Source organism: Gadus macrocephalus, chromosome 14, assembly GCF_031168955.1.
Source record: "Gadus macrocephalus chromosome 14, ASM3116895v1".
Classification (NCBI taxonomy): Eukaryota; Metazoa; Chordata; class Actinopteri; order Gadiformes; family Gadidae; genus Gadus; species Gadus macrocephalus.
The window spans coordinates 3,761,725-3,772,566 of record NC_082395.1 but is presented as its reverse complement, the minus strand read 5'-3'; the positions used below and the strand labels follow the sequence as shown (position 1 = coordinate 3,772,566).

At 49.0% G+C, this 10,842-nt stretch overlaps 1 protein-coding gene across 2 annotated transcripts in view; it reads right to left on the bottom strand.

The window, feature by feature from the left end:
* The window catches only part of LOC132472521 (insulin-like growth factor 1 receptor), a 44,188-nt gene that overhangs the window by 20,828 nt on the left and 12,518 nt on the right, over positions 1 to 10,842 (bottom strand). For both annotated transcript variants that reach the window (XM_060072182.1, XM_060072181.1), the window contains exons 3-11: positions 5,332 to 5,635; positions 4,921 to 5,057; positions 4,593 to 4,737; positions 3,418 to 3,626; positions 2,945 to 3,071; positions 2,178 to 2,413; positions 1,492 to 1,659; positions 961 to 1,168; positions 136 to 452 (exon numbers count right to left, since the gene is read on the bottom strand). In XM_060072182.1, coding sequence (XP_059928165.1) covers positions 136 to 452; positions 961 to 1,168; positions 1,492 to 1,659; positions 2,178 to 2,413; positions 2,945 to 3,071; positions 3,418 to 3,626; positions 4,593 to 4,737; positions 4,921 to 5,057; positions 5,332 to 5,635 — 1,851 coding nt within the window. The remainder of the gene's footprint in view (positions 1 to 135; positions 453 to 960; positions 1,169 to 1,491; positions 1,660 to 2,177; positions 2,414 to 2,944; positions 3,072 to 3,417; positions 3,627 to 4,592; positions 4,738 to 4,920; positions 5,058 to 5,331; positions 5,636 to 10,842) is intronic.

The following is a 10,842-nucleotide window of genomic DNA, read 5'->3' as shown; positions in this document are numbered from 1 at the left end:
ACCGACAGCGATATATTGTGGTTTCTCTTTCTTCTGACAAAATGTACTCATCGCCAGTCACTTTGGATAAGAGCGTCTGGCAAAACGCCCTTGATGTAAGCGAGACCCGTCTGTGTAGTGGTGCGGCGCACTGACCTGCGGGCTTGGTCCTGGAGAAGACCCACTCGGCGGCGCTGCAGTGGCGCACCTGGCGGTTGCATGCGTGCACGTCGATGCGGTACACGGTGAAGGGCTGCAGGCCCGAGATCTGCAGCTCGCGCTCCCCCACCTCCTGCTCCATGAAGTCGAACTGCTGCAGGGGCGGGACCAGCGGCGCCGGCCCACTGCTGTTCAGCCTGCCGGCGCGGAGGGGCGGGGCCACCGAGCTGTTGGCGTACAGCCGCTCTGTGCCGCGCGACACCGTGGCGTTGGGGGCCCCGGCGACCACGTCCCTACGGCGACGGTCTGGGGGGCTGTTGGGGGGGCATTATGTTTGTTTTTATGTTTTGTTCGTTTACTATGGACCAGGGCCTCAAGGTGACGCTATGTTTACATGTCAAGTCGGCACAGTTTCCCGGGTTATCAGAGTATAAAAAGTATTGGTGCAAGTTCTGTCCCGATGGGAAGTGAATAGCGTACGTGAACAGACAGGACGGAGCTCTCCGCCTCCACAGGGACCAGCTTTATAATGTTATTCACTACAGTATACTACACAAGTCTATGGTATAATATAAAATGCTAATAGCAGCCTACACATTTTTCAAATTGAATGCAGAGGACATGAGTGGACTCGCACATTGTCTTCAAAGTTGCTAGAAAGTTGTTAGTGGAGTGGAGGCTCTCCGCATCAAATGCAGACAGCAGTGTCAACCCTGATAAGCTAACTCATTATATTTATGCGACCATCAAACCAAGCAGAAGTCCTAACAAATAAGGCATTATTTTGTGTGAGTGCGTGCGTGCGTGCGTGCACGTGTTCACCGTGGTGTGAAGATGGAGTTGTGCAGGAAGTTCTCAAACACTTTGCGGTAGGAGGCGTCGGCGGCCTCGGCCTCCAGGTCCTCCGCCGACTTGGGGCAGGGGCAGCAGGATCCCGGGTCCCCCCCCTCCTGGTCCTGCTTGGTGGGCTTGGAGTCCTCCTCCTGGTCCCCCACCCCCTTAGCGGCGATCCTGATGGGCACCTTCAGTTCTGGAGGAGGGCAAGGATGGGAAGCCCTGCGTGAGTACCCCTCAGACGTGTGTGTGTTAGGGCTTAGACTTTTGCCCAAAAATCATATTCGAAGTTTGTTTGTTTATTAATATTCGAATATATTCGAATATTTATTAATAATATTTTGACCATTAAATGCCAAATATAATTCACCGCCGGAAGATGTTGGATACAAGAATAAAAAGAAGAAGAAATATTTTTATTTTGATTGGTTTAACCGCCACCCGCCTGAATTTATTAAAGTACTATTTTTTGTCGCCTCATCCGCCCGATCCGCGGTTGTGCGTGAGCGCGCGTCTTACCCTTAGAGCAGTAGTTGTGCTTGTAGAGCTCCCGGTCCTCGTTCTGCTGTTGCCATAGCAGCAGGTAGTAGGTGTGGTTCCCGTTGGGGGAGAGGGGGGGGGACCAGCGCACCACCAGCTGGGTGGAGGAGTTGGAGTAGGCTCGCACATCCAGAGGCATGGAGGGCGCTGGGGGCGAGAGAGGGTTCATGCACCGTGCGGTATTGGGTGTTGGTGTACCATAACCAGCGGGCCCGTCTATTGTGCGTTTTATTCCATTAATAATAGTCTTAGTATTGGAGTGTAGTATACATCACCTGGTGCAGTGGCTAGAAACACCTTGTGTTGCATCATATTGTACTATCATTGTATTGTGTAGTAGCATTAGAGTACAATATAGGAAAGTGGATAGACAACCTGGTATCACAGATATAGACACTTTGTGTTGTACAATAGTATTGTGTTGATTAGATTACATGCAGGGCTGCTGTGGAATTACACCACCCAGTGTTGAATTGTAGTTCTGCATTATACTGTGGTTTGATTCTAGTGTAGCTCTGCATTATACTCTGGTTGTATTCCAGTTCTGCATTAAACTGTAGTGTTATTCTAGTGTTGTAGTTCTGCATTATACTGCAGTTTGATTCTGTTGTCGTGCTGTAGTTCTACATAATGCTGTCGTTTGATTCCAGTGTGGTATAGCTCACCTGCAGGGCTCGTGTGGATGTACACCACCTTGCTCTTGGCCCCAGGCGTGTGCTTGTCCTCCACCATGAGGGTGATGGCCTTCACGAACACGGCGTACTGGGTCCAGGGCTTCAGGTTGGACAGCAGCACGCCCGGGTCCACTTCGCGGTCCTCGTGGAGCTCCACGTCCACCATGTTCCAGCTGTTGGAGCCACAGCCCTCCTGGCCTTCAAACGCACTGATGTTCTGGAAGGGTCTGTGGGGACACGAGGGCATATAGGATCGTTAACAGCAACCCAAGACAGAAAAAACAGGACTGTAGCAGTATAAACATTAAAATAAGAATAAGAATCTTTAACAAATGTGTCAACGCACAATTAAGAGTAGTGTGTAGAAGCACAATTAATGTATCTTCATGGGGAGTTGAGGTAGACATTATTGGCAGTGCTACGTTACAATTAACCCCAATCAGGAAGGAGAGGGTCTGAAGGAGGCCAGGGGAATGTAAATAAACGTTAGAATGTAAACAGATGACAGGAGACGCTGATTTGAACTTAAACATCGGCAGCTGAAGATCATTAAAAACAACATGAGATTCAAATGCTGCAAACAATTTGTGACTCAGAATTGGAGGGATAGGAGGAAGAGGAGGACCTCCTCCTCTTCCTCCAGGAGAAGGGTTGGAAGAGAAAGAGAGAGAAATAGAGGAGGTAATGGAGGACGGGGCGGAGGAGGTGATGGTTGAAGGGGTTAAGGAGGAGGAGGAGGTGTTTAGGGGGGAACCCACGCTTCCTTGTAGTAGACGACAAAGCTGATGAGGTCTCTGTAGTCGGGTGGGCGGTAGCGCAGCCAGGTCAGTTTGATCCTGGTACTTCTGGTGCTGTTGGACTTAAACTGCAGCACGGTGCTTTCACCTGGGGGAGAGACAGAGGCGCGGTCAAGGCTACATCACTGGCGAGAGGGAGGAAATCCGGGAATTTTCAAAAAAGTTGGACACATGTTCGACGGTAATGAAGGAGGAAAAGAATGTACTTGTCCTCTTGTACACATCTGTTGCTCATTTAGTAATCATTGTAAAAATTAAAGTTTGCTAGCATAATTATCTGCCGCGTCCCGAAATGTATTCATATCATGTGGCCGAATTTACCAGAAATGTACCGGAAACGGTTAGCCCGTTTGCAACCCATGTCTGTGCCTGACCCGATCTCGGCACGAGATCTCAAAGACTACGCGGTTGACGACCCACAGACCCCGGCTTACAGCTGGCTCTGTCGCCGTTGTTGCGGAAGTCCTTCTCCTCAAAGTGGCTGCGCACCCCCGTCTTGTTCCACATTGCGTGGATCTCCGACATGCAGAGCCGCGGGTTGCCCTGGAAGAGGAGGCTGCCGTTGCGGATGGTCAGATTGTGCTGTTTCCAGTCCCACAGGTACTGCAGCTGCTGGTTGTCGAACGCAGCGAAGGCGTACGAACTGCAGGACAGAGGTAAACGGGTTCATGGACAGAGGTGGACAGACGGACAGATGGACGGAGTCAAGGTTGGACAGACAGAGGCGGACAGCCAGGTTGTAGAGGTTCATAGATGGACGGAGAGAAGGTTGCTACAGAGGTTCACGGCCTTGTCACACGGTTGTTTTGAAGGCATCGTACCGGGGTATGCACACGGAGGAGGGGGAAGGTCAGAGAGGAGGAAGAGACGATCAAGGCCTTCCAGTGACCCTGGGAGACAAACCTTGAAAGTCTTCCAGACAGATATTGGGCTTGTTTAGATGTAACGTGACCCTGTACAAGATTCCTACCTGCCTAGAAATTGACACCATTTTTCATATTACGGGCTTTCACTGAACCAGGTCACCAGTAGCTCGATAAAACCCAATTATCCAAATCTGATAACGGTGTCAAGTGAATGTAACCGATCCAATGGTGTGTGTGAGTGCGTGCGTGCGTCAACGTAATACATTCTGTTCCTCTCGCGCCCCATCTCTGCAGTATGCCGTCGTCTTGACGACCACCTCCGTCTGCATTCCAGCACTACGGCTCTAAAACTACACTGGCCCTGTCACCATGGCAACGCCAGGGCCACGGACGAGGGGCATGTAAGCAGATAAAGGTGCTGAAACTAAGACCTCCATTTAAAGTACCCCCCCCCCCCCCTTATCTGATTCCATCGCTCGCACACACACACCCTAATCAAGTTGTCCTTTAGAGAAAGAGACCGATCAGGGGAAGAGATAAGTAGAAGGAGAGACAGCCGAGAAATGGATCTGGCTGCGCTTCAGACATGGGGAGAGAGAGAGAGGAGAGAGGAGAGAGAGAAAGAGTTTGTTCTAATGCGTAGTATCGGAGTAGTATGGGTTTGTGTACGCGTGTGTATGCGCGCTCCCGTGTACGTGCGTGTACGTTTGTGTGTACGTTTGTGTGCGTGTGAGCGTACGTACTCGTCCAGGAGCTCCTCTCCGTCGATGTAGCGGAGGTTCTTGAGGAAGGACAGGGAGCTGAGGGTGTGAGAGTGTCTGATCAGCACGTAGCCCGTCACTCTCTGGATCAGACCCATGAAGCTCTCCAGCTCAGACACCATGTTGTCTGGCGCAAACACACACACACACACACATATATACACATCATCATCTACACTCATACACTCGTACAACGAATGGTGGTAAGTGGCAGTTGTATTAATAGCTTTAGCATAAGTGGTAGCATAAGTAGCACTAGTGCTACTAGCCGTAGTGTATTAGCAGTAGCGGAAGAGCGAGCGGAACTCACGTCCTCTGCGGATGTTGATGTGCAGGTTGCCTCTGATAACGGTGCAGCCTTTCAGCGACTGCGCCGCGTCGACCGAGTCGATGACCTTCTCCTCGCAGTACTTATCACACAGGCCATCGCAGGCCGAACACCGCATGCTGCGGGGGAAAACGCACCATAACATATCGTTGCTTATCCGAGACAAACACCATAACATCTCATTACTTATCAGACACGGTTGGAAGGGAACACTGGAAGGACACGGCAAATAAGACAAGCCGCGACATATCACACCAAAGACAATAACAGATCACATCGCAGACTAAACACAGCATAACGTAAACAACAAAGCCCGGTTCATAACCCGGACGAACGCCACAGGCTAACAAAACCGTCCCTCGCTAGCGGCGGATCGGGCCCGGTCTGTCTCACCTGTCGATGGTGGAGCGAGTGAACCCCGAGGGGCACTCGGACATGCACTCCCCGGCGTGGATGACGAAGCGGTCGAAGTAGGGCAGGTGCACCCGGGAGCAGAGCTCGGCCGAGATGCAGCGCCAGCCCTCGAAGCGGTAGGTGCCGGCGGGGCAGTCGGGGACGCAGCGTCCCCCGTGGTGGTAGAGCACGCACGCCGCGCAGGCCGTGGCGTCCGCTGCCGCCGTGCAGCCGCCCAGGCACTGCGGGTGGCAGCACTCCCCAGCCGCGGTGCACGCCCGCCGTGCGCACGCCTCAGGGCATTCTTTTAGACAGAGAGAGAGAGAGAGAGAGACGGAGAGGAATTACATTCATGCAGTGTTTGACGTGCTTGTGATTGGTTGGCAGGCTGGGAGCTAGCAGTGAGCTAGCATGCTTGCCCTATACTTTTAATCTAAAGGTTACACCCTTCAGATATTTGCAGAATGTAGAGCTAGAACATGACTAACTAGAAGGAGGCGACTCTACGAAGATAGTTTATGACAGTAATTATGGCCGCAAGTCAAAACATGCAGAGTCAGTGTTGTTTTGATTGCCCGATGCTCCCTTAGGCAAGGAGTTGGACACCCTGTGAAATAGTCGCTTCAGCACATTCACAAGTTTTCTCAATAGTGTCTCACGTCATTTCAACCAATCACAACCAATCTTTGCAATGGTCAACAAACATTGTGAAATTCTAGCTTCGAACAAAGGGATACATTTTTGGTTCATTCAGACAACATGATTTAGGCACGAACGAAAACAAACCAGCGTTTGCTTTCGCAATGAATATCAGCATGGCCTTTGCTTGTCAGCAAGTGATTACCAAATATGGGCACAGCCCAACATTGTTCAAAAAAACTCTCGCCATCAGATTCAAGGGACACTCTCGCCCTTTGTTCTTGCCGGACATAAAAGTTGAAAGCTAATTAAAAGATATTCTCCTCTGGGAAAAGCCTTCGGTGCAGATTTCTGTTCAACTTTAACATGGTTAAGTCTATTGGGGATTAAACCATTTGAATGCTCCGTAGATTGTTGCTTTCATAGGGGCTGCCATTGTTCGTTTGGTTTTTATTGGAGAGGCGATGCACTCGTTCACCCCCTCTCCCGAGCACTGATTGGACCCACCCATCATATTTACATTTCGCCAATGCCATTTAAAGATAAAACTGCAGGATTTAGTTAGGAAAAAACAAAAAACTGGTTTTCCAATCCTGTGCCTTGAGAGTCCAGAGTTCCCCGGATCCAGTCCACGTTTTGCAGGTGTCTTCAGTCCGACTCTCTCATCCAGTGTTTGGGTCACAATAAGTCAGTGCTTATTGTACCAGAGCAGAGGAAAAAGTGACTAGGGGAGGTCCCAGCAGCAGGACTGGTAATATTTAGGACCATGGCTCTTTTGTGCTACCTCCACCCCTCAACTGTGGTTGCAACCAGATGGAGCATGTTCTCACGGTACACAAGAATGGTCGACTGTAGGTGGAAGAACGGCTGAGGTGACGTCAATGATTAGGAATGGTTGAGTTTCAATGCAATGTTTGCAATGGTTATGTTTAGGCATAGGGGTAGAGATAGTCCATTCAGGTGAGGGTTTGTTGTAGTTGAGGTTAGACGTAAAGTTGCAATGGTTATATTAAGGTATATGGGTAGAGAGTTTAGTTAGTTGAGGGTGTATTGTGTTTACGTTTATAAGTAGGTTTATGAAGGTACGAGGAAAAAAAAAATCAAGTTTTGAGAGTTTGGTAAGGGTGAGTAAGTCCAGTGCATCATTGTTGAGCAACAGAGATGTCCTTCTGGAGGCCCCCACACTGCTGTGTCTGATGTCAGGAGCCAGCCCAGACACGCTCTCCTCTCCAAGGACCCCGCACAGACAGACAGACAGACAGAAAGACGTACCAGACTCCCCATTGAAAGAGCATCCACCACGCCCAGAGACAAAGGCGAGCTCCGATTGGCTGAGCCCTCCAATCCTCTAAAAGGTTAAATGTGATTGGTTGAGGTGTGCCTTCGTACGGTTTATAAAGAGCAGCAGATTGGTCGAGGACGGCAAGACACCAGTATCTGGTGATTGAACCCCGAAGACCGCATGCAGTTTGTGGTGAATGAAGATGCTAATGTATACCAGACTGCCAGACTCATTCTGTTCCCGCCCGGCTAGCAGACCCTGCAGTCTGCTAGGGAGTTACTCAACACAGTGGGGGTTAAACGCTGTGACAAATTTATAGTCACAGAATCTATTTAAAATTCTGTCATTACATATACGCCTAACCCCTCTGAAATTCTATGTTATAATCCTGCTTTGTTTCTTCATAATAGCAGAGATTTCAAGGCAACGCAGAGTTCATGAAGTTTGAAGACATTCCTGCATGCAGCACAGGTGACAAACACCGCAGAGTGATACAACACACACACACACACACTTAAACAATAAGATGTAGAGAGAAAAGCATGAGAAGGAAAGGAGGGCTGAGAGTCTTTAAAGGAGGTCAGCTATGCGTGGAATTTACTCTCTGGCTCCCGCCCTCTCTCACAAACACCCCAGCAGCGCACAGAATCCAGGTCAGTTTAGTTTAAAAAGGTCACTGGTCAGGTGTCATTCCACCAAACTGCTTCCTCATATAACCACCAATCAGAGTGCTCGGCCCAGAACAGCCCCTCACCAATAGGACAGGATTGGTGTACCCCCAGACCCAACGAAACCTAGTCTTCATGGATGGACCCTCACGAAATGATCGGACTACAGGGAATGTGGGTTGTGATGTTACAAAAAAATAAAAAGAAAGAAAAAAGACAGGAATGTTTATATTCCGTCGGTTGGAATTAATTTCTGGTCTGGATTTGTTGTGTAGTTTAAACGGTTTTGAACGTACATCCAGGTTGGGGTCGAGTATGTGACAGGTATGAGGGAAATGTTCTGCATTCCTCCAGTAAGTCTGTCACCCGTCTGTCTGAGGAGCCTGTGAGCTGGCACACAATGTTCTCACTTTCTCTACCCGGGAGAGGAGGTAGAAAAAAAAAAATGTCTGAGGTAAAGTCGAAGAGAATAGAACAGGACCTTATTGCACCTGCAAAGACTATGGTCTTCCGATTGCATTTTAACCAAAATAACTTTGTATTGCTAACTATGGATGACTTTGCATTGCTATTTGTCTGAATTAAGACTAGCCTAACATTTTTATTGTCATGTGCACATGAAAACATGTTGTGCTACGGGCTGGGACCATGCCGTTCAGAGGTTAGTTTTATATACTGGCTTGCAGCCGCTCTGCTAACTGGACGTATGCCTGACTGTGCGTTTATGATTGCGTGAGTACGGCCATGTGCGAGTGCTGGCGTGCGCGATACCTCCTCACCCGCAATCTCCTATCTACTGCCTCCCATCTGCTGGAGCATGAGAACCACCTGAGGCAGCATCTACTCATCTATCTGACATCTACCCGTCTATGAGACATTTATTTTGCTATCCGATCCTCAGAAGTTTACCTTGACAGACCTACCATGTTGTGACATCAACACAACACAAATATGGTAAATACTCACTGTTTGGCCGTTCTGATGATAGCTGCCGTTACCTCAACTGAAGCGTTGGCGTGAGGCGTTCTCAGACGTCTAGCAACAACATACATTTTATCACTGGGATAATCAGACGAAGTGTAACCTAGCCTTCTACCAGCAGTCCCCAAATATCCATAGATGTTAAAAAAATAACATTAATACTTTTGTTTTCATACAAAACATGACTATAGTTTCTAGTAAAAAAAAAAAGAAAGTATACCACAAACAAAAAACGCTTCTTACGCTGTTCAAATCCTACTAGGATACAACTACGGTAGCCCAAGAACCATTGGTAGATGTAACTAGCGTAGCCCTTCAACCACCACGGGGAGATAGACCTATGGTAGCCCATCAACCAGGGGTAAATGGACCTACGGTAGCACATCAACCAGGGGTGAATACAACTTCAATAGCCCTCTATTGTTGCCCTCTTGTTCGCAGCCTATTTGAATGGCTAATTTGTAGCTTTCATCACATTGCAGGAATCAGTACCTAGGTAGAAGGGCTAGTCTCTGAACGACAACGCCATGGCCATTAATACCGTAGTGATTAATGCCACCATAGTGATTAACACAACTATAGTCATTGATAAGCCCATTATGATTAATACAGCCATAGTCATTGATATCACCAAATCATGGGCTATCTTTAGCACTTTGTCTTGACATGGTAAAATGCTGTACGTGTGCTTCCTCTGACTAAACACTCTACGCGTGTTCTTTCTCTCTCTCAGGGCGTTTTCTAGCCCAGTACTTCTTCAAAAGCTCTGAACGGCCAGGTAAACAAAGTGACGCCGGGGGCAAGCAGACTCCGCCCCCATAAAGACTGCCACCGCCCCAGCATGGCGACCGGGGCCTCTGGTGATGTCAGCACATGTGTGCTGGAAGGGGAAGGAGGTGAGTGTCTAGACATGGTAGATTACAACAGAGATACCCGCGCGAATGACCCTCTCAGCAGGTTGTGCTTCACACTCGGTGATGTCGACGCGAGCTGACACTTCAACCTTCAACTCCTTCTCAACCGTTCCTCAGAAGCTGGCGTTCGAGTGCGAGACTACATTTTGAACATCCTCGCAGCGTAATTCGTTTTAAAATCGACAGATGATAAATAAATATGCTCAAAAGCGGTCTTGGCTAGACACTTAGTTAGGCATGTCAATATTCAGTAGGGTCAGTTCAGGGCAAGCTGCAGTATTCAGAAAGTCAACACACTTGGTTAGTTGACCTGTGTCAGTCAGCAAGTTAGTTAGTTAACCAATCAGCCAGTGGTGTGTGTGTGTGTGTGTTTGCGTGTGTGTGTGTGTGTTTGTGTGTGTGAGTGCCCGCATGTCGTGTTTATCCAACAGTCTTGGGCTGTGGAGACAACAAAGACCACTATTATTCCGCTCTCTTCATTCACAGCCTAATTGCCTGCTGACCGACTGGTCTGCAGCACCCAGCGGCCCGTCGCTCCGTCGCGACCCACAGAGGGAGCTCAGACGCTGGGCATGACACACCACTGAACCCTGGCTCCACACACAAACGCACAAACGCCGGCCTTCAAACACAGTGTTTAGAAACCAACCACAAAAACAAATGTTGGGGGGGGGGGGGGGGGGAGCAGAGATGTTTACACCCAGAAGTCCTGCATAACTAGAACAACAGAATAAGTGGAGGGAGGACAGCACACGGCCCCGTACACAGAGGCCGGGCCCTGGTTGTTTGCTGAACTGGAGAGGACTATTGTCTTGGGAAGGTGAAGCAGCTGACAACAATAATGTGTAACCACCGTGTTGAGACGTGACCCTGGTCTGTATGAGTTATATGTCCATGACTGGTCTGGTCCAAATGTGATCCAATCCTGGTCTAACTCTGGTCTGAAACAAATCCATCTGTGGTAAAAAAAACAAAACTGATCAGACTGCGGAGAAGCAGTGCAAGTGTGCAAGGTCTGGTCCAACTA